Source organism: Corythoichthys intestinalis, chromosome 15 (assembly GCF_030265065.1).
Source record: "Corythoichthys intestinalis isolate RoL2023-P3 chromosome 15, ASM3026506v1, whole genome shotgun sequence".
In the NCBI taxonomy this organism is placed as follows: domain Eukaryota; kingdom Metazoa; phylum Chordata; class Actinopteri; order Syngnathiformes; family Syngnathidae; genus Corythoichthys; species Corythoichthys intestinalis.
In genome coordinates this window covers 26,089,644-26,114,289 of record NC_080409.1, presented here as the reverse complement: position 1 = coordinate 26,114,289, position 24,646 = coordinate 26,089,644, and the positions used below count along the sequence as shown (strand labels likewise).

Sequence of the window (24,646 nt, the reverse complement as noted above, 5' to 3'; positions counted from 1 at the left end):
ATCCGCATAGCAATCACACCCGCTTAACGTCAATGCGCCAGATGCGGCCCAGATCAGCACTATGACAGTCCAAATGATATGTTACGCACTGTTCCTGGGCAGACCATGCAGATCGGATGCGCTCAAACTCTCGCTTAACATCGTTGGGCCAGATGCGGCCCGGATCAGCACAATGACAGTTCAAATGATAGTTTATGCACTGTTCCGGGATGGACCGGGCAGACCGGATGCACTCAAATTCTAAAATTTAACGGTTGATATGTGACGCCATTGTCAGCGGGCACCTGAAAGGCAACTAAACAGAAGAGCACGCAGGAGTCACGACACATCAGCGGACGACAAATTTGTATGGTAAGTGCTTTATTCAAAGTAATAATTTGAAGTCACTGCTTGACTGCTAAACAATTTGTTCAATCGAAAGTTAATAAAATGGCCGGTGTACATAAGTGATTTGACATGTCTGCAAGTAATTCAAAATTTGTTGCATAACAAAATATCGAGGGAGTGCATTTACTTTGTGTTGCTGTAAATGTTTCAATGTTTGAATACCATTATTCAAACTGAGCTCCTCCTCCTTGTGTTTGTGTATTTGTGTCACTTTGCCTTAATTGTCGCCTTGATTGCACAGATGGGTGAGCCTGGGTCCAGGTGCCGCTGATCATCGTCAGCAGCTTACTTAAACCGGTCCTGGGCCTCACATCATCGGCAAATCAACAACTCACCTACAGGTATGTGACTTTCAGCTAACAAAGAACCTTGTGATCCTGGTACTGAGCTCATTTTTGTGGTTTCCGCCCTAGATCCTGTACTGCTTGCCTGACAAAATGCCTGCCTTCCCGTTCACCTGTTCGATCACCAAACTGCCCACTGGATTTTTCGGATAGGACACAATCTTCTAGGGATGGAAAAACCGAGGCTTTCCTAAACAATGAACCACTTTTGAGACAATTGCCCTAAATTGAATCACTATTTCGAGGTGCTTGACACACTGCAAGCGCTCCATCTACTGGATAAACCGTGCACGTTTCTTTTTAAAACTAAAGTTGTCAAATTGCCTCAGCATTGTATACAGGGGTGCACATAATTTTTTTGCCCAGGTTCTCAGAGGAGGACCTGGAGATGCGACTTGGTCCTCATTGAGCTTCAGAGCCGACCCGCCTGATACGATAAAATTATGACAAGCTTTACTTGGAGCCAATTACCTTAAATTAATTTTATTAACAATTAACACTTGATTAACATCAACTGGCACAACAAAATTGCCATTACTCTGAAGTGAAATGTAAAGACATATACAGGGGTACACATATTTTTTTTGCCTCCCACATTAACTCTAAGCCTTTGTAAAAGTGGGATGTCCACCTCTTAAGAGCTCATTGAACGTGCATGTTTAGCTTTGTGAAATGCGATCAAAAACACGTTTGTCAGTGCATGGCGCTGTTCTTTATTAATTTTATTCCGCCACTTGTCCATAGGGCGAGTAGGGTCCTGTCTGGCATCGATACTTTGCTTAATTGCCATCATGTTCTGTTTTTTTCGTGATTTTCAAAGTTTGGGTGGCTGAAATTCTTTGACCCTACATATGATGCACTGCTCTTATCAGCGACATTGAGATTCTCGCGGCAAGTTTAGCACCACATTTCCATGAGAGCATCATTTGCTTCTAGCCATGGTACCTCCTGCAGCCACTTTTCAGCAAAAGTCCTTTTTTTCGGTAGCTCTGGTGACGTCTCTGTCGTCTGCAGTGTTGTTAATTTTACTTTAAAAAAAGTAATTAATTACAGTTACAAAGTACTTCTCCCAAAAAGTAATTGCGTTAGTAACTCGGTTACCTGAATGTAAGAGTAATTAGTTACTTGGAAAAGTAACTAGTGGTATTTTTTTTTTTCTCAAAAAAACAAAAAACAAAAACCGGTCACGCAATGTGAAGTTTAAAGGGTTTGGGGGACAATTGGCCCTAGCCCAATTCTTTACCCTCCACTTAACTAGACACAAGGGTATTGCGATAACTAGATAGTAACCTTTGCTATGTGTGGAAGTCATTTAAAGTTGTGAATCAACCGTTAAAGTTGTTAAAATTGCTCCTGTTATTTCATTAGTTCCATTCTGTCTACTTTAAACATGTGTAAGTTTTAAAACTGTTTCATCATTTAAAGATTTAAGTTAAGATTTTGCCGATTTAGGAGCATTTTAGATTAAAAAAAAAAAAAGTTACTTAGGTTCGCTATGAAGGATCTCTACATCAGAGCCTTCCTGAGAGGTCTACTGCTTCAAGATGGCGGCTGTTTACTAACGCATGTAGTCATTAAAACATGTTGCCAATGCAGCTGTGTCTGTCAATTGCATCTAGTTCTATAATATGATATCTACCGTGTCATGTGGGCGTAGTTTGTCGGCTGTGGCTACAGTCAGGTATTATTGGAGCCACCTAGCATCGCGGTTGCAACGGCGTCTTCCCCACTCCTGCTCTGCTCTCTCGTCTCCGTGAGTCCGTTTCTCTGACTTTTTTTATCAACCAATTTAGTAACGCATAGTAACGCACGCCTTTCCCGCCTCAGTAACGGTAACGGCGTTGCCAAGATAAGAAAAGCAATTAATTAGATTACTCATTACTGAAAAAAATAACGCCGTTAGTAACGCCGTTATATTCTAACGCCGTTATTAACAACACTGGTCGTCTGTCTGTCTTTTGACGGGAGTGGGGGAACACGGAAATAATTATTCAGTGGGACCTGCCTCTTTGACATTTTGAGAATAGATTTTCTCGTGTCCGCCGCAAATACAGTGGTCAGCCATCGGTACGCAAAAGCGTATTGAAGCCGTTGAGGGCCAACGCATTTGTCTGCGTCCAGTACGCATGCGCGCATGCGGACCACTTATGTGCACCCCTGATTATATATCTTCAATAGAATTAAGTGGATGTCGTCTAGTTCAACTGTGAGATCGTGTCGTCATGAGTGATTTACACAATTAAAGTTGACCTTTTTAAGCCCGTGTCATTGCTTTGTCTGTGAAGACGTGTTCAAAGCAGTATTTGTAATACACGACAGTGCTAGTCTTGTAAGTGGCTCGTCCTAGATGTCGGGGAGTAACTCTGTATTGTTAGTTTTTTGTGAATATTACAGTACAGTAAGCACAGTGCTTGGGAACAGGGATATTATTTATTGCATACTATAAGGATTTCAAAAATCATAAAAAGGAAATAATTGAGCCAAATAAAAGTAAGGAAAGGTTTGTGAAATATTTTATTTAATTAAGTATCATTTCTGGGGGGGTCGTATTTGTATCTATTCTAAATAAACGTATGCCACTATCTAGTGTATAACAATGTGAATGAATTTAATGAAATTTAAGTGATAATGATATTCCCACTCCTGACTTGAAAATGAGCAAATGTTTGTAGCACTCGCGAAAATTCCTCTCAAAAAACCGCCGAATAACTGCATTATTCTGCCACTTTTTACTGCGTTCCCACCGATTGAGCAGGCGGACTCCCATCAAGTTTTTATTTTCCTGTAGAAACAGTGTGACTCGCATACACATCTGTGACATTCGAGGCCTCGTCAGCAGTGGTCACGTGATTTTTGGCTTGCTCGACGCCGTTTTCGGAACACTGCTCTGACACGCCTCTACTTCATTTGCTCGAATCAGATTCGAGCAGGAAGGCTCGAGCGTCCCATCTCTACTATCTACCACTCCCTCTCAACATCAATGAATTAGGTCCCCCTTTACCACAGAACCTTAACAAATACAATATGTTGTTTACAGTCTAAAAATGGGTCATCTTAAATGTGGAGTTGCTTGTTCCAATAAAAATATTTCGTAAAAATGTTGTATTATGTTGTTGTATGTTGCATTCATATGTTAACATTAATAAATGGCATGAAAAAAAGTGTCATTATTGCTTTTAAAAGACAAATTTAATATGAAATATAAACACATTTCTGTATGATACATTGAACAAAATGGACCCCAAATGTAATACTAAAAATGGTTTTGATACAAATCTGGCTCAGATTGGTAACATGTGTGCCATATCTGGGCCATACATTAATATTGTGCCTGATACTTTGGACCAGTTCTGGGCCAAAACTGGTTGCTGATCTGGCAAGTGACTCCTTACTGAGTTTGGGCCATTGTTCAAAAAGACACAGGGGCAGATCCGTTTTAGGAAGTTGGGCCGAAATTTGCAGTACATCTGGCCTACTGTATGTCCACTCCAGTTATATTCTGTTATCTGGATAGTCACCTACCCTTGACACAGTATGGAAAGTGAGTTCTACTGTTGTCACAATACTAACATTTTAAATTTGATACGTATCATCATGTGGCTTTTAAAAACTCTCTAAATAAGTTTATCACAAGTAGATGTCCAATCTATTTGAACTGGGAGGGTGGCAAGTCACATTAGGGAGACGAGCACTACATTTTTTATAGACTTGTACGAAGCTAGCTGCCATTTTTGGAAAGGCGACCAGTGGTTGGAAACTAGATCTTGATCCTTATTTCTTAGTACTCACCAATACCAGTGAATATACACTCACCCGCCACTTTATTAGGTACACCATGCTAGTAACGGGTTGGACCCGCTTTTGCCTTCAGAACTGCCTCAATTCTTCGTGGCATAGATTCAACAAGGTGCTGGAAGCATTCCTCAGAGAGTTTGGTCCATATTGACATGATGAGATCACACAGTTAGTGCAGATATGTCGGCTGCACATCCATGATGCGAATCTCCCGTTCCACCACATCCCAAAGATGCTCTATCGGATTTAGATCTGGTGACTGTGGAGGCCATTTAAGTACAGTGAACTCATTGTCATGTTCAAGAAACCAGTCTGAGATGATTCCAGCTTTATGACATGGCGCATTATCCTGCTGAAAGTAGCCATCAGAAGTTGGGTACATTGTGGTCATAAAGGAATGGACATGGTCAGCAACAATACTCCGGTAGACTGTGGCGTTCCAACGATGCTCAATTGGTACCAAGGGGCCCAAAGAGTGGCAAGAAAACATTCCCCACACCATTACACCACCACCACCAGCCTGAACCGTTGATACAAGGCAGGATGGATCCATGCTTTCATGTTGTTGACGCCAAATTCTGACCCTACCATCCGAATGTCGCAGCAGGAATCAAGACACATCAGACAAGGCAACGTTTTTCCAATCTTCTATTGTCCAATTTCGATGAGCTTGTGCAAATTGTAGCCTCAGTTTCCTGTTCTTAGCTGAAAGGAGTGGCACCCGGCGTGGTCTTCTGCTGCTGTAACCCATCTGCCTCAAAGTTCGACATACTGTGCGTACAGAGATGCTCTTCTGCCTACCTTGGTTGTAACGGGTGGTTATTTGAGGCACTGTTGCCTTTCTATCAGCTCAAACTAGTCTGGCCATTCTCCTCTGACCTCTGGCATCAACAAGGCATTTCCGCCCACAGAACTGCCGCTCACTGGATATTTTTTCTTTTTCAGACCATTCTCTGTAAACCTTAGAGATGGTTGTGCGTTTCTTTTTTCATTTATTTTATTGCCGTATCGTTGGCGACACCGAGCAACACTCGTATTAACTGCAATTAACTTCCTCAACATGTTTATTTGCTTGGCATTTGTGCTTAGGACAGGCATCTCAGTATTTTGATGGAATTAGAATTTACCAGCATTTTTGTGATTAGACAATGACTACCGATAAGAAACACATTGAAAAATGCATACAGTGCCTTGCAAAAGTATTCGGCCCCCTTGAACCTTGCAACCTTTCGCCACATTTCAGGCTTCAAACATAAAGATATAAAATTTTAATTTTTTGTCAAGAATCAACAACAAGTGGGACACAATCGTGAAGTGGAACAACATTTATTGGATAATTTAAACTTTTTTAACAAATAAAAAAGTGAAAAGTGGGGCGTGCAATATTATTCTGCAAGTCGCTTGGGGTATGTTTCTATCAGTTTTGCACATCGAGAGACTGACATTCTTGCCCATTCTTCCTTGCAAAACAGCTCGAGCTCAGTGAGGTTGGATGGAGAGTGTTTGTGAACAGCAGTCTTCAGCTCTTTCCACAGATTCTCCATTGGATTCAGGTCTGGACTTTGACTTGGCCATTCTAACACCTGGATACGTTTATTTTTGAACCATTCCATTGTAGACTTGGCTTTATGTTTTGGATCATTGTCCTGTTGGAAGATAAATCTCCGTCCCAGTCTCAGGTCTTGTGCAGATACCAACAGGTTTTCTTCCAGAATGTTCCTGTATTTGGCTGCATCCATCTTCCCGTCAATTTTAACCATCTTCCCTGTCCCTGCTGAAGAAAAGCAGGCCCAAACCATGATGCTGCCACCACCATGTTTGACAGTGGGGATGGTGTATTCAGGGTGATGAGCTGTGTTGCTTTTACGCCAAACATATCGTTTTGCATTGTGGCCAAAAAGTTCAATTTTGGTTTCATCTGACCAGAGCACCTTCTTCCACATGTTTGGTGTGTCTCCCAGGTGGCTTGTGGCAAACTTTAAAGGGGACTTTTTATGGATATCTTTGAGAAATGGCTTTCTTCTTGCCACTCTTCCATAAAGGCCAGATTTGTGCAGTGTACGACTGATTGTTGTCCTATGGACAGACTCTCCCACCTCAGCTGTAGATCTCTTCAGTTCATCCAGAGTGGTCATGAGCCTCTTGGCTGCATCTCTGATCAGTTTTCTCCTTGTTTGAGAAGAAAGTTTGGAAGGATGGCCGGGTCTTGGTAGATTTGCAGTGGTCTGATGCTCCTTCCATTTCAATATGATGGCTTGCACAGTGCTCCTTGAGATGTTTAAAGCTTGGGAAATCTTTTTGTATCCAAATCCGGCTTTAAACTTCTCCACAACAGTATCTCGGACCTGCCTGGTGTGTTCCTTGGTTTTCATAATGCTCTCTGCCCTTTAAACAGAACCCTGAGACTATCACAGAGCAGGTGCATTTATACGGAGACTTGATTACACACAGGTGGATTCTGTTTATCATCATCGGCCATTTAGGACAACATTGGATCATTCTGAGATCCTCACTGAACTTCTGGAGTGAGTTTGCTGCACTGAAAGTAAAGGGGCCGAATAATATTGCACGCCCCACTTTTCAGTTTTTTATTTGTTAAAAAAGTTTAAACTATCCAATAAATGTTGTTCCACTTCACGATTGTGTCCCACTTGTTGTTGATTCTTGACAAAAAAATTAAATTTCATATCTTTATGTTTGAAGCCTGAAATGTGGCGAAATGTTGCAAGATTCAAGGGAGCCGAATACTTTTGCAAGGCACTGTATCAATAGTGCATTATCTGAATTGAAATCTGAAACGTTGGCGTACGTATGATTGTAAATTTTAATTCGTTAAACCCATCCTGCCGAATCTAAAAAGATTAGGCCAGTTTAACCTAGAAAGTAGAAATTGACATTGTCTTGTTTTTGACTACAAAACTGGGTTTTTCTGGATTAATGGGATCATTGAGTGAATGCTGCAGTTGTGCCTATTCAGAAATATAGCAATCTACAGTAACAATGCTAAAGGTAACATGTTATTAGTTTTCCACCTAGAGACAAACCTGGGAGACCATGATCTCGTCCTCTCTGCAGGTTTAGTGAAGCCAGGTCCATCTGTTGTGGAATAGCTAAAACAACCAGCCTCTCTGTCAGCTCATCTGCCAGCAGTTTGTTTGAATGAAGAGATGCTGCTTCTGTTCCAATTGCACCTCTCAGGATTGGGTCTATCCCACCTAAAAATAAAATTTTGAAAAAAGAATATTTGTATACATATACAGCTTACACGCCAGAAAATAAGTCGGACTAATTTTTATAGTTTGCCTGGCCTGCGACTTATACTCGGGTTTAATTTTTTGTTGTCATTGTTGTTGTTGTTTTTTAACAGCCTGTTCTTTAGGCTATAGTTATCCGAAAACCTGTTAATATAATATGTTGCCAGCTGCCTATTTAGCCTGTTTTTTTCTTCTTTTTACTATTATCACTATAACATACAGTGTATTGTTTGAATTTTGGTTTGTACTGAATAACCCCCCCCACCCCCAAAAAAATGCGATTTATATGCCAATGCGACTTCTATTTTTTTCCCTCTTTATTGTGCAATCTTTGGCTAGTGCGACTTGTACTCAAGTGTGACCCGTAGTCCGAAAAATCTGGTGTAGTTTTCAGTTAAAAAAATCTCCAGAGGGCAGAAGTGTATGGAGGTAGATTTCTGTCTTTATTATTCGATCAAAAAAAAAAGTTGCTTCAATCAAATAAAAAGTTGCTTCAATCAAAATATATATTTTCAATCGAAGAAAAGGTGACTTCAATCAAAAAAAATGTGTTTGAATGCAAAAATAAATTTGAAACTCAAAAAAATGTATTTGAAAACTATTTTTCTTTAAATGATTTTTTTTTTTTTACTTAAGTCAAGTTTTTTTTTTTATTGAAACAACTTTTTTGATTGAAGTAATGTAATTTTGCGTTTGGACCACATTTTGGCTAGGACATTTGTGTCTTTATTATTCAATCAAAAAATAACTTGCTTCAAACAAAAAATATATATATTTTCAAAAGAAAAATCACTTCAATCAAAAAAAAAAAAAAAAATCAATTGTAGAAAAAAAGGTTTGAATGTGAAAAACTATTCGAGACTCAAAAATTCGCATTTGAACAGTTCATTTTTCATTGAAATTGTTTTCTTTGATCGAAGCAATCCTTTTTGTGTTTGAGCCATATTATGGGTAGGACATTTGTGTCTATTCAATCCCAATTAAAGTTGCTTCAATCAAAAAAAAATATTTTTAATCAAAGGAAAAAAATCATTTGCAAAAAAAAAATTTTTTTTTGGAAAATATTTTTTTTATTTGAAATATATATATACCGGTATTCTTCATTGAAGTGTCGCTTTTTTTTTTTTTTTTTTGAAAAGCAAAAAGTTTTAAACTCTTTTTTTTTTTTTTTTTTTTTTTTTTTTTTTTTTTTAAAGTTTTTTTTTATTTTTTATTTAAAGTGGAAAATTTTTGAACGCACTTTTTTTTAAGTGGAATTTTCGATTGAATCATTTTGACACAAAGATCCAAGTTCAACGCGACGTCCGACATGTTTGAGTGGCAGGTGACTACGCCAATGGCATAAAAGCATTAAGCAAGAATAATGGCTACCAGGGCTCCATTCAGTCATCGGACACTGCTCGAGTCCAAGCCTCTGAGTCGCAAATATTTTTTCACATTCAAACCTTTTTTTCTACGATTGAATTTTTTAAATTTTTGATTAAAGTGATTTTTCTTTTGGAAATGTATATTTTTTTGTTTGAAGCAACTTATTTTTTGATTGAATAATACAGACAAAAATGTCCTAGCCAAAATGTGGTCGCAATGCAAAATTACATTACTTCAATCAAAAAAGTTGTTTCAATCAAAAAAATATTTAATCAAAAAAAAAATTTTAAATCAAAGAAAAATAGTTTTCAAATACATTTTTTTGAGTTTCAAATTTATTTTTGCTTTCAAACATATGTTTTTTGAAGTGACTTTTTCTTCGATTGAAAATATATATTTTGATTGAAGAAACTTTTTTTTTTTTTTTTGATTGAATAATAAAGACACAAATCTACCTCCATAGAAATGAAGGTATCACAATTCATATATACACAGGTAGTCTCCGGGTTACGATGTACCCGACTTCCGTAATTTCTGTAACGTACTTATGTCACACTGCTGTTGCCATAGTTGTGCACTCCCTGTAGGGGTGGTATGCGCTCCCTGTGGGTGGGGTATTACAGTAAAAAGGAAACTCTCCGATGAGTCGTGTGCACATGTGATAAGAAGCGCACTGAATACAGAAGTGTCCCACTCAAGTCTCGGCCTTAAATCTACTTAATTCAAACAGTGCACAAATGGAACCTGCAACGGTATCGGAACCTGTTTCCAGAAGTGAAAAATCTGAAGTGACTGTTGAACGTCGTTATCCTGCACTTGACAGGCGACCAGCTGCTAGATTGGATTTGTAAGTAATAAGTAAGATTGGAAAGGCAGGAGGTTCTTTTGTGTTTATTTCTGGGACATGTTATGTAAGGGGGGAGGAGATGTAACATATTTATGTCACACTGCTGTTGCCATAGTTGTGCACTCCCTGTGGGAGTGGTATTACAGTGCAAAGGAAACACTCTGATGAGTCGTGTGCACATGTGATGAGAAGCACACTGAATAAAGAAGTGCTGTTCCACTCAAGTCTCGGCCTTAAATGTACTTACCGTAATTTCCGGACTACAAGCCGCTACTTTTTCCCCTCATTTTGGGTCCTGCGGCGTGTGCAATGATGCGGCCAATTTGTGTATTTTTCTGACGGCCGCCAGGGGCGCTCAAGCATGGAAGGTGGGAGTGAGACACGTGGAATATATGTGTCGAGGAAACCGCTAGTTTGCACTATTACCGGTAGTTTAACTTTGTGCCTTGTGCATGAATAGAGGTGGCGGACCCTCGTCTTTGTGCATGAGTAGAATTGGCAGACCTGCATCATGGACAATACTAGAAGAAATTAAAATGGCCATCCGAGTTGTATGGGAAGCTTTAATGACGAGCGGCGAGAGATCGTTTGCCAAGACTCGCCGCATGCGATGAGCAGCTTTTGCACAGGTTTGCCGGGGGAGCCTGGCAGCGTGAAGCGCTGTGAAAGAGTCTGCCATCACCAACGGGTTTCGGGGGGCCAGTCTGCTGCATGATGAGGAGGACGGCACAGGCTCGGAGTGAATTTGGCTCATTATGGGAGACATTGAAGGCGACAGCGAAGGAAAGACTGAGTGGGTGCGTGACGAAGTACATCTCAGCATCTTCATATCCAACACTGAGGGTGAAGACTTCCATGGTTTGAATGCACAGGAGGAAGATGAAGATTGCTAACAAAGACTTTTATGTTTTTGTTAACCAGCACAATCAGTGCTGCACCGCCAGGCTGATGCTATGTAACTTCCGTGCCGCTGCTATATAACTGCCGTGTTTGCCGGCGCTGTTTGGAACGAAAAGTTAAGGTGTGTTATTAAAATTTTGAAAACTGTATTTCTTTGTCAATGTCTCTTGTTACTAAGTGGGCACACGCGGCTTATAGGCAGGAGAGGCTTATGTATGTAGAAAATGGTTTTTCCTTTAAAAATGTACTGGGTGAGGCTTGTAATCAGGGGTGCCCAATAGTCCAGAAATTACGGTAGATTGAGGAAGTACATAAAAATTTAGACTTTACGACGCCGGAGTCTTGGCCATCAATTTGTCTCCAGTCATTTTTTTTCTTAAAGTCGCTTAAACAGTACCTTGTACCTCACAGTATCTTATTTTTTACTTCATTTTATTAACATGACTGTTCTGCCGTTTGGCGAAATGTGGATTTGATTATAATGTTAACGTTTTTTTTGTGATGCATGTTCTATTTTTTGGCGCAGGAAGCGTAGAGCAGGTAATACGTCCACACGCCAGTGAGAGTGCATATACACACGAAGAACGTATTTGCGCACACAAAGAAGAGCGCACATGCACAAAGAAGAGTCTGGCTGCAGCCCAGGGCCAACCGACAGCTGCTGCAAACCATGCCTCTAACAAACCACACCCCCTCCAAACCACGTCTGCTGTCGGTACGGTGGCAAAGAGTTCGTTTACTATCTGAAATCCAAAGGGTTTCTGGGACAATAGGCCCTAGCCCAATTCCTTACCCTAAACTTACCTAGACACAGGAGTATTGCAGACACAGGGGCGTACCTAATTTAATGTTGTGAATCAAGCATTAAAGTTAAAGTTGAAATTGCTCCAGTTGTTGCTTAATTGCTTTATTTCCCTTCTGTCTCATTTTGACATGTGAAAGTGTTAAAACTGTTTCAGCATTTAAAGATAGATTCAAGTAAATAAAAAGTAACTCACCTTAGGTACGCTTAAACAGAGCCTGCCTGAGAAGTCGACTGCTTTAAGATGGCGACTGTTTACTAATGCAGCCGAGTCTGTCGTTTGCTTCTAGTTCTAAATACAGTTTTATATCTTTGAGACGCATTAGACGCCACCACCGTAGCATCATGTGGGCTTAGTTTGTAGGCGCGTGGTTTGTACGAGGCATGGTTTGTAGTATCTGTCGCTTGGCTCTGGGCTACAGTCAGGTATTATTGGCGAGAGGGGAAAGATTACAGCCAAGCTCGCTGTCTAGCTAGGACTTCGCTCCAACGTCTTATTTAGGACAGTACAATGACGTATAATGCATGTTTTTGAATAGTCATTTTGAGATTTAGGGGGTATTTAGGGGTACTTAAAGGTTTAATTCCAATTTACGCGGAAATTTGGGTTAGATCGCTAGCGTAGGAACAGAACTCGTTCGTAACCTGGGGACTACCTGTATATTTGTACTGTATGTTTATTTTCTTGGGCACAGACAAAGGAGGATGCCACTTCTCCAGAAAATGGACAAAAACAACATTTTGCAGTGCTCCATTCAGAGCTGAACTTAAATCCAGTTGAGAACCCATTACTTAAGATCAATGGATGTAAAATTGGTGGTGACATGGAAAAAGCTGTCGAGCAACTGTAGGGAATTGTTATGTTTTGTCAAACAGCTTGCGTTGACCCAAAAACAGGGAAGTGGAAACCTGCGAAGCAAGGCAAGATTACAGATGGAAACTAACAAAAAAGTGTTGTTTGTTTGTTCTTAACAAACAAAAATATTATGCGGGAAAAAAAAGCCGTCAAACCTGGCAGAATTTTTTAAAATGACGTTAGATGGAATGCGCACAGTAAAACTATCTGTCTTTAGAAAAAGTCTTTACCTCAGGGATGTCTCTTTTTTTGTTAACTGTGGTACTGTTAAGCCCATTGAGCCATTATTGTGATTAAGAGCTATATAAATAAATGTGACATGATTTGGCTTAAAAGTTGATCGCATGTCTGCACTCATCCTATCATCTCATTTTGTGCTTTGCTCAAAAACTAAATTTCCTATTTGTCACTTAATGTTAAAATTCTCTTTGTTCTAATAGGGAAGATGTCCTATGATGGAAATGATACGATTCAGCAGAGTACAGAAATAAGTGTCAATATCTGTGAACAGTTTCATGAAATAACTCTTGCCTTCTTTAATTATTCTCCATGGACTGAAGAAGGTTTCGTGCAGCATCAAGTTTGGAAAATATTCATGCTCCTGGTAGCTTTCATTGAGTCTGCTGACAACTGGGGAGATAGTTGCGTGACCGAACCGGAAGGCCGCCGTGGCAAAAACATTAGAGGCAGATGGGTCCACAGTTGGGTCATATCCTCTATACGGTCCAATGTAATCATCAAAAAAATCTTTACCAATTATTTTTGGTAGATAATCTCTCATGGTTATAATCTAAGAGAAAGACAAAAAATGGTTATTTAGTTTTAAAAGCAAAATGAAAGCATACCATTAGCATCATTATTTGAAATGATTAAAAAATAGTAAGTGATATGGATGCTTATGCAATATGATTGACAGTTTGATTATTTAAAAAAAAATGTTTTTGAAAAAAGAACAAATGCTAAAAGTCCATTATGAAAGATTTGCATTGACCCAATTCATATGATGTTTTTTCGTGCTTCGAACGAGACTTTGCGATGTACAAGCAATGGCGGCCTATTCGTCGCATGTACGGAGAAATAGACGAGTACACACAACAGTTTCCAAAATTCCTTGGAGAGAAAAAGAAATTGGTGACGCATCACAAAGTCCTACCTCACAGGCTAAAAAATTAAAATATTAATTTCCTGTTTAAATTGTTTTTAACTGTCTTATTCATTTAATGTGTCTCGTGTTCTTATTTGCATTACTTAAATGTGTCTTGCTGATTTTGATGCTGATTGTTGATGTAAAGCACTTTGAATTACCTTGTCATCAATTTTGCCATACAAATAAATTGGCCTTGGCAGATATCACATGTTATTTTTCAGCTGTTTTCTTCCCATTTCATCCAAAATATAGTGATATCATTTTCTGGCTATATTGCCCATTCAGAAAAATGTTATATCTGGGTGCTGGAAGTCACTCACAACAGGGGTGCTGAGGATGTTTTTTAGTTTTTCCCATCCAAAACCAGCGGCTTGCGCTCTACACTGTGGCAGCTCAAAAGCAACAACAATCATATGGCTACAATGCAAGTATGTCTTCCCTATTTGAAGACACCAAAGGACAATCATTTTCATTTTCGACCTCGAATTGAATTTTAGAAAATGTCACTGTCACTGCTTTTGTAAAGAAAAAAATAGCAAATTCGTTTTTGTGCCATGTTAACACCGCCTCTGTCAACAGTTAAGAAAAAACAAAAAACTTTTTTAACATACATATTTAATTTCCAAAATTAAATCAACATTGTTTCAATATGTATTATTTATTTATTCTTAACCCGGCCCTCCCAAAAAAGTATCTACCGCCCAAAAATTTCCTCCCCAACACCAGGGGTACTACAGCACCCTCAGCACCCCACTGTACCTGGACAATTTATTATCAAAAACTTGTTAGTATACAGTGGGGCAAATAAGTATTTAGTCAACCACCAATTGTGCAAGTTCTCCTACTTGAAAAGATTAGAGAGGCCTGTAATTGTCAACATGAATAAACCTCAACCCTGAGAGACAGAATGTGGAAGAAAAAAAACAGAAAATCACATTGTTTGATTTTTAAAGAATTTATATCCAAATTAGAGTGGAAAATAAGTATTTGGCCACCTACAAAAAAAGCAACATTTCTGGCTGTCAAAGAGGTCTAACTTCTTCTAACAAGGTCTAATGAGGCACCACTCGTTACCTGTATTAATGGCACCTGTTGTAACTCATTAACGGTATAAAAGACACCTGTCCACAACTTCAGTCAGTCACAATCCAAACTCCACTATGGCCAAGACAAAAGAGCTGTCGAAGGACACTAGAAACAAAATTGTAGACCTGCACCAGGCTGGGAAGACTGAATCTGCAATAGGTAAAACGCTTGGTGTAAAGAAATCAACTGTGGGAGCAAATATTAGAAAATGGAAGACATACAAGACCACTGATAATCTCCCTCGATCTGGGGCTCCATGCAAGATCTCACCCCTTGGCGTCAAAATGATAACAAGAACGGTGGGCAAAAATCCCAGAACCACACGGGGGGGACCTAGTGAATGACCTACAGAGAGCTGGGACCACAGTAACAAAGGCTACTATCAGTAACACAATGCGCCGCCAGGGACTCAAATCCTACACTGCCAGACGTGTCCCCCTGCTGAAGCCAGTAAACGTCCAGGCCCGTCTGCGGTTCGCTAGAGAGCATTTGGATGATCCAGAAGAGGACTGGGAGAATGTGTTATGGTCAGTGAAACCAAAATAGAACTTTTTGGTAGAAACACAGGTTCTTGTGTTTGGAGGAGAAAGAATACTGAATTGCATCCGAAGAACACCATGGCATGGGGGTGGAAACATCATGCTTTGGGGCTGTTTTTCTGCAAAGGGACCAGGATGACTGATCTGTGTAAAGGAAAGAATGAATGGGGCCATGTATCGAGAGATTTTGAGTGAAAATTTCCTTCCATCAGCAAGGGCATTGAAGATAAGACGTTGCTGGGACTTCAGCATGACAATGATCCCAAACACACAGCAAGGGCAACAAAGGAGTGGCTTCGTAAGAAGCATTTCAAGGTCCTGGAGTGGCCTAGCCAGTCTCCAGATCTCAACCCCAAAGAAAATCTGGAGGGAGTTGAAAGACTGTGTTGCCCAATGACAGCCCCAGAACATCACCATTCTAGAGGATATCTGCATGGAGGAATGTGCCAAAATACCAGCAACAGTGTGTGAAAAGCTTGTGAAGAGTTACAGAAAACGTTTGGCCTCCGTTATTGTCAATAAAGGGTACATAGCAAAGTATTGATATGAACTTTTGGTATTGACCAAATACTTATTTTCCACCATGATTTGCAAATAAATTCTTTAAAAATCAAACAATGTGATTTTCTGTTTTTTTTTCTCCACATTCTTTCTCTCATGGTTGAGGTTTACCCATGTTGACAATTACAGTCCTCTAATATTTTCAAGTGGGGGAACTTGCACAATTAATCGTTGACTAAATACTTATTTGCCCCACTGTATGTGCAGTAATTTACAGTACCTGGTGCAGAGCCCCAATAATCTTGCGCGTTTCTTCGTATACAGTCGCCGCATTCCAGTGACCATTGAGTTTTTTAAGTTTTTCAGCTATTTGATTGTGTTGCCTCACCCAAAGCGTGTGCAAGCTGGTCAGAGGCAGGCCCTCGTTGACCCGACTATCTCCAGCACGGAAACATGCCACATTTTCCTTACTGTGGATACAGGCTGATTCTAGAGATTCTTCAAAAGGAAGGTAAGGTCTTCCGTGGCTGTCCTTAAAGTGCTTATTAGCCCGCATTTTCCCATTGAACCCATCGAGATCTCTCAGAAAGTTGTTCGCTTTTTGACTGGAGCCGTACACAACTGAAGCATCAATGAAGGATGTGATGGCATTGATCTGTTGTTGCTGCAAGGCTTGAGAAATATCAGGGAGAAATCCTTTGAAGCAGGCTGGTAAGGAGCGATTGAAAGGCATGCAGTTTTGTGGACTTGAGACGTTATCATGTGCCTGCTGGAAAGACATAAAATTTGAAGTACGTTATTGTTCGTATGTGGGTGATGCAGTTGGGGTGGATCGTACTTTTGTGTTGTGCAGTGGTAGTTAGTAAAAGAAGGAAATGTATATCTGGAAACACCCATTGAAAGCAATAGATGTCCAATCCATTTCGACTGAGAGAGGCTGGATCAATCGATCACTTCCAGCCCCTCAATCACAGCCCAATTAATAATTCTTTCAACTTTTGGAATTGTAAGTAATGCATGTATCTCATTTAACCCTTTCTTTCTTTCTTCCTTTCAAATTATTCCTTTTTTTTCTTAAATGTTTTTACTACACATAGGATAGTCGTCTCAAACATTTGGCCAAAGGGCTAATTGCGGCCCATTGGACAATCTTTTGCAGCCCACATTTGACTTCCAATTATTAATATTAGTGTTACACATATTAAAATAAAAATAGAGAAATAATTTAAAATCAATGAATTAAATAATCCATTTTTGGGAAAAAAAATAGGCATAAAAAAAAAAAAGAATAAAGGAAACCAAGAGTAATAAAAATATATAGATTATAATTGTGTATAATAATATAAATATTATATATACTGTATGTATGTGTGTATATATATATATATATATATTATATATATGGATATATACTGTTTTTTCAGTCTTGTCCATGTTTTCCGCCATATATATATATACAGTGCCTTGCAAAAGTATTCGGCCCCCTTGAACCTTGCAACCTTTCGCCACATTTCAGGCTTCAAACATAAAGATATAAAATTTTAATTTTTTGTCAAGAATCAACAACAAGTGGGACACAATCGTGAAGTGGAACAACATTTATTGGATAATTTAAACTTTTTTAACAAATAAAAAACTGAAAAGTGGGGCGTGCAATATTATTCGGCCCCCTTGCGTTAATACTTTGTAGCGCCACCTTTTGCTCCAATTACAGCTGCAAGTCGCTTGGGGTATGTTTCTATCAGTTTTGCACATCGAGAGACTGACATTCTTGCCCATTCTTCCTTGCATCGTTTTGCATTGTGGCCAAAAAGTTCAATTTTGGTTTCATCTGACCAGAGCACCTTCTTCCACATGTTTGGTGTGTCTCCCGGGTGGCTTGTGGCAAACTTTAAACGAGACTTTTTATGGATATCTTTGAGAAATGGCTTTCTTCTTGCCACTCTTCCATAAAGGCCAGATTTGTGCAGTGTACGACTGATTGTTGTCCTATGGACAGACTCTCCCACCTCAGCTGTAGATCTCTGCAGCTCATCCAGAGTGATCATGGACCTCTTGGCTGCATCTCTGATCAGTTTTCTCCTTGTTTGAGAAGAAAGTTTGGAAGGACGGCCGGGTCTTGGTAGATTTGCAGTGGTCTGATGCTCCTTCCATTTCAATATGATGGCTTGCACAGTGCTCCTTGAGATGTTTAAAGCTTGGGAAATCTTTTTGTATCCAAATCCGGCTTTAAACTTCTCCACAACAGTATCTCGGACCTGCCTGGTGTGTTCCTTGGTTTTCATAATGCTCTCTGCACTTTAAACAGAACCCTGAGTCTATCACAGAGCAGGTGCATTTATACGGAGACTTGATTACACACAGGTGGATTCTATTTATCATCATCGGTCATTTAGGACAACATTGGATCATTCAGAGATCCTCACTGAACTTCTGGAGTGAGTTTGCTGCACTGAAAGTAAAGGGGCCGAATAATATTGCACACCCCACTTTTCAGTTTTTTTATTTGTTAAAAAAGTTTAAATTATCCAATAAATGTTGTTCCACTTCACGATTGTGTCCCACTTGTTGTTGATTCTTGAAAAAAAATAATAAATTTCATATCTTTATGTTTGAAGCCTGAAATGCGGCGAAAGGTTGCAAGATTCAAGGGGGCCGAATACTTTTGCAAGGCACTTTATATATGGCGGAAAACACGGACAAGACTGAAAAAACAGTTTCTGCTCTTGCACCCCTCTTTATATTAATCTGCTGTATTTTAAGCCAAAAGAACTGTTGTGTTTGATAGAACAGTATGCCTATATGCTGCCATAGCAGATTCATGGCGCACTAAGCCTCCGAACTATTTTGAATTTGTCCGTTTTACCCTGAAAACCCCTGTTTACAGACGTCACGCAACCGCTTTTGCTTCACCATGTTTCACCCATAAAATTAAAAAAAAATCTGAATTTGGCCATTTGCAGTTGTGTCTTAATACTCTTTGAGACATGGTACACAGAGTTTTGGGATCGAAATAAAGTAAGTAGCGATAATATCTATTTTTTTTTTTTTTTCTAATGCCTTCTGTTCAAAATCTTTCTTCCCCCGGAAAATTGAGATTTTAAGCTTTCCAATGATGTATCACACATGCATATAGGACAATTTTGAAATTTGGCCAAATTGGGGGTCTCAGAGCAGAAATTCAAGTCACCTGAGTGTACATATATATATATATATATATATATATATATATATATATATATATATATATATATATATATATATATATGTGTGTGTGTGTGTGTGTGTATAAAGTATATAAAATAAAGTATAATATAATATAATTGCAATAATAAAATAAAGACATAAATTCAAATAAGTGCCTTTGTGAATTTTGCTCCAGGTGGTTTCCATTGACAGAAATAGCCATCCAATCCATTTTAAGTGCTAGGAGATGAAAGCAATCAAATGATCGCTTCCAGCCCTTCCCAGGTGAAATGAACTGGACTTCTATTGTCATCAGTTGGTGTTTTCATTACCAATTACCCTCTTTTACTAACTACCACAACATATACACTGGGGCAAATAAGAATTTAGTCAACCACTAATTGTGCAAGTTCTCCCACTTGAAAATATTAGAGAGGCCTGTAATTGTCAACATGGGTAAGCCTCAACCATGAGAGACAGAATGTGGAAAAAAAAAACAGAAAATAACATTGTATGAGTTTTAAAGAATTTATTTCCAAATCATGGTGGAAAATAAGTATTTGGTCAATACCAAAACATCATCTCAATACTTTGTTATGTACCCTTTGTTGGCAAAAACAGAGGCCAAACGATTTCTGTAACTCTTCACAAGCTTTTCACACACTGTTGCTGGTATTTTTGCCCATTCCTCCATGCAGATCTCCTCTAGAGCAATGACGTTTTGGGGCAGTCGTTGGGCAACACGGACTTTCAACTCGCTCCATAGATTTTGTATGGGGTTGAGATCTGGAGACCGACTAAGCCACTCCAGGACCTTGAAATGCTTCTTACAAAGCCACTCCTTTGTTGCCCTGGCTGTGTGTTTGGAATCATTGTCATGCTGAAAGACCCAGCCACGTCTCATCTTCAAATGTCCTTGCTGATAGAAGGAGGTTTTCACTCAAAATCTGTCGATACATGGTCCATTCATTCTTTCCTTTACACATATCAGTCGTCCTGGTCTCTTTGCAGAAAAACAGCCCCATAGCATGATATTTCCACCCCCATGCTTCACAGTGGGTATGGTGCAATTTAGTATTCTTTTTCCTCCAAACACAAGAACCTGTGTTTCTACTAAAAAGTTCTATTTTGGTTTCATTTGACCATAACACATTCTCCCAGTCCTCTTCTGGATCATCCAAATGCTCTCTAGTGAACCGCAGACGGGCCTGGACGTGTACTGGCTTCAGCAGGGGGACACGTCTGGTAGAGTAGGGTGTGAGTCCCTGGCGGCGCATTGTGTTACTGATAGTAGCCTTTGTTACTGTGGTCCCAGCTCTCTGTAGGTCATTCACTAGGTCCTCCCGTGTGGTTCTGGGATTTTTGCTCACCCTTCTTGTTATCATTTTGACGCAACGGGGCGAGGAGGGAGTTGAAAGTCCGTGTTGCCCAACGACAGCCCCAAAACATCACTGCTCTAGAGGAGATATGCATGGAGGAATGGGCCAAAATACCAACAACAGTGTGTGAAATCTTGGGAAGGGTTACAGAAAACGTTTGGCCTCCGTTATTGGCAACAAAGGGTACATAACAAAGTATTGAAATGAACTTTTGGTATTGACCAAATACTTATTTTCCACCGTGATTTGCAAATAATTCTTAAAAATCAAACAATGTGATTTTTCTGTTTTTTTTTTTTTTCCACATTCTGTCTCTCATGGTTGAGGCTTACCTTATATTTTCAAGTGGGAAAACCACAATTAGTGGTTGACTAAATACTTATTTGCCCCACTGTACTCTGTTACCAGTGAATGAGTTAAGCTAATGATTACTTTTAAACTTTTGACAAAAAAATGGCTCCCAGAGTTGCTATCTGACTTGAATGACGGTTAGTGTATTTCAAATAGCAAATTCCAAACTTATGTTTTGTGTTTTCATTTATTTTGTATGTTGTTGAACAACAAAGTCTTCATTTTCACTATCATACACAAAAATGTGACTCGTTTGGAAGTTATTTAATACACTGAAACTAAGTATCAACGCAGGAACAAACTTTAGTGCTTGTACTAAGGAGGTGTTGGTTCCACTTACCTGGATTGGAAAGCAGGGATACACATTTTCACAAGTGTTCAGGCAGTCATCACCAGGTTTCCCAGGGCTTTGAGGAGTCAGTGTTATGTCATGATCAATGTACTGGCCCCACTCCACAAGCATATGAGAGTAGGTATCATCTTTACATTTGGTAGCGCTCTCTATGATATTTTTGCTGACTTCTTTTGGCTGTGGGAATTTCACATTAAATATAGCGATCATTAAATGCCAGAAGTTACTGTAAATGATAAAATGTACACTCTCTAGCAGAAGCAATGGGACGTAAAAAAATAAAAGAAAGTTATATCAACTTGAGCATGCAAGTTGACACAGCCAAATTTAGTAAATGATCACCACAAGCCCCTCTAAATTCAAAATGATAAGATGTCTATTGCAGGCAATGCCAATGAAACATGACCATTTACTGAAAGGTCCATCTATCGCTGTCAATGGCAGTGATTGAGTTAAGCATGCTGCTTTTTTTTAATCAGTAAAATTCTGCAGGTTACCATGGGAAGCTCAAATCCATTATACAGCCTTCCTTTGTTCCAACCTTTGGGTTGTCGCACTCCATCTTCATATTGAGGTGGGAGCCACCTTACCAAAGGAATGTTGGATGCTCCCCAGTAATGATTGTACCTGACAAAAAGAAGATTGATTTGAACGACAGTTCAATGTCCTTGTGACTGCCCTTGACCAGCACAGTCCAACAACAGTTCTCCCAATCCTGCTTTCGAGGGAAACCCAGAAAGAGGAGCTCTTCTCCACCCCTTCCAAAAACTCCAGAAAGAGTGAAGACTCTGAGCTGCTGTTTGACAAGAGTCTGGACCTGCCCCCTCATCCGAAAGCGGATGGAGCCTACCTACTCATCCACTGGGGTGAACAGGTGCTGAGTCAGGGGGCAATAAGCACCTCTCTCACTGTGGGCAACTCTATAAACTGTTATTTTTCATTTGTAAGGGGGGTCACTTGCCACGGTGGTAGACTAGTCATTCCCTAACCCTGAGGTTGTGGGTTCCATTCCCCGCCCTAGTGACCTTGTTTAAGTATCCTTGAGCAGGATACTGAACCCCACTTTATTTCTGACGCTGTGTCATCAGCAGTGTTGGGAATAACGCCATTATAAATAACGCCGTTACATAACTGCGTTTTTATTTGCGTTCAGGTTTGAATATACCACACAGGACGTGCTGGCACTCTGTTTCTTTAATAGCACATATAACTTCAACATTAACACAAACGTACGGTTTTTGGCAGGCCGTGTCTCTAACTCCCTCCCCCATCATGTGAGCAAAACAATATTGGTGCCGTGTGCACTTTAGGGTGCCTCGGATAATTCTGTATCAGAATATTACAGCACGTACTTCTTATGACTCCAGGCTGTTTGTCCCTGCTCATTCAATTAGACAATGCTTTCCAAAGCTTGCCAACGTTTCTGTTTTTGCTACACCTGAATGCTAGCCTTGTTCCCATTCCCCACTGTCAGCCAGCAAGAATGCTGCTTCCATCTTGAGGACGGCAGACGCTTTGAGGGTGACGGGAGGAGTAGGGGGACGAGGCTACCTGAATGCACCACCTGGATAGATGCGATGGAAGTGATTGTGATTGGCTGAGGGTTAGTCATGTGTCATGGTAAGCCAATCAGAGCCGGTGTTTTCACACACAAACCGGAACAGCGCGTGCGGCAAACACACACACGCAAAACAGATGCAGAGGGATATGATGGCAGAGCATTCAGACGAAAATTTGTCATTTACGAGGTGGAGATATAAACACTATTTCAAGTCAAAAATTGAAGTACAGTAGGCTATGGCTACTTGACCTGTTGTCTCGGGTTGTGAGAGTTAGATTTAATTGATTAAACTCCCTTTATATTGTTTACTGCTGATTGTTATTTTATTATATTGTTTACTGTTTATTTTTGTTGCAGTTCAAGTGTAGGATACATCTGTTGCTGGTGAGGTGCAGTAAATATTACAAGGTTCTATAACACAACTACTTGTCTGTTCTTCTCTATTCAACTGACTCGAATACTGCTCAGAAGATTTCAAATTCTTTGACATACATCAACTTCTTTTTAAAGTAACGGAAATAATTACTTTCCCTGGTAACTAGTTACTTTTACTATAGAGTAATTCAGTTACTTTTTGGAAGAAGTAGTGAGTAACTATAACTAATTACTTTATTAAAGTAACGTACCCAACACTGGTCATCAGTAGGTATCGTGTCAAAGTGCTTTGAATACATTGAAGGTAAAAAAGCGCTATAGACCCTACCCACTGACATCACAAAATCACGTGCTCGCTGTATGGTTCCGCCCACTTGTCCGTCATTTTGTGTCTGTATTATCAATGGTCTCAATTGATCGAGCAATTTATAATGCATTTCATGGAAGACCCGGTGCTTTCGGATGCCGTAAACTCACTTGATGCGTTGCATAAAAGGCGTTATGTGGAAAAGCTTCAGTTTATCCATTCGCCAGATCCATCCATGCCTAAATCGATGTTTTTCGACCCGCTGTCTCCGCCGTATTTGCCTGACATCTGCTAGCTACCCTGAACTGTACAACTATCTTGTCCACACAAAATCAGCCTATTCTCACGAAAGTTTGAAAAACTTCAGGAGCTTGGAGGCTTATAAATACTTCGTTGCTGGTTGGGTGAAACAGGTCCTCGTCCACGAAAATTCGGCAGGAATCTATCTTGTGCTTGGAAAGGTGAGTTACGAAATTTTCAATTCAAAATCTTTTGTTATTGCTAACATCCACTGTCAAGTCGAATGTATTTCATGTCGTTTGTCAATGGAGTTAGGGCTTTTAATGTTTATATGGTTTAGCGATAGCACTCTCACTACATACATACGTGTATGTTGTTGGCGATTAGCCTAGCAATGATCTTAATTGTGGTTGTCAGCCCAAAACCCTCTAAATATATATTAAATGCATTTTACCAGATATAAAATGACTACTACATAATCTGTGGTAATCGTTTGGAGCCCAGTTTTCTCGTCGAATTGCAGCAGCCCATCTCGCTCTCTTCTCTCCGGGTCTCTCGGAATCCGGTAGAACTTCAAGTCTCTCCGTCTCCTCGGTCTATCTTCTCTGTTATTGCAACCGACCGCCACACACGCCTTCACCATTTTGATTATTAATGTTATTGAACAGAAAAACACGTCGTAAATAGGAGGAATGTACGTAGCCGTAACAGGGAAACATGATGTGTTGACGGACAATTGGGCGGCACCAGTCAAGAGGAAGGAGTTGTGACGTCACGTGGGTAGGGTCTATACAAGTGTCAGTTTTGCATGGTATTTAAGGATTGTCCTAATATGGCGTAATATAGTGATGTAGGTCTTACCTACACGTGAACGCGCAAAACGGAGGGGAAGGGGTAAGGGGTAGGGCCAAGGGGTGAAATGGGATTCACCCTTAGACTACGGGACGAAATGGGTGGACACTGCACCCGTTCATCAGTGGGAAGTTTGCGGAGAGGGTTTCCTTCAGATTCCTGGGAGTTTAGTTAGAATACTACCCAGCCTGGGGCAAACGCACATCCATCATCATCA

General features: G+C 39.9%; 1 protein-coding gene across 1 annotated transcript in view; it reads right to left on the bottom strand.

Moving 5' to 3' along the window:
- The window catches only part of tpo (thyroid peroxidase), a 32,762-nt gene that overhangs the window by 4,259 nt on the left and 3,857 nt on the right, over positions 1 to 24,646 (bottom strand). The window contains exons 5-9 of the mRNA XM_057858555.1: positions 21,592 to 21,721; positions 21,083 to 21,271; positions 16,107 to 16,595; positions 13,085 to 13,343; positions 7,571 to 7,741 (exon numbers count right to left, since the gene is read on the bottom strand). Of these exons, the coding sequence (XP_057714538.1) occupies positions 7,571 to 7,741; positions 13,085 to 13,343; positions 16,107 to 16,595; positions 21,083 to 21,271; positions 21,592 to 21,721 (1,238 nt within the window). The remainder of the gene's footprint in view (positions 1 to 7,570; positions 7,742 to 13,084; positions 13,344 to 16,106; positions 16,596 to 21,082; positions 21,272 to 21,591; positions 21,722 to 24,646) is intronic.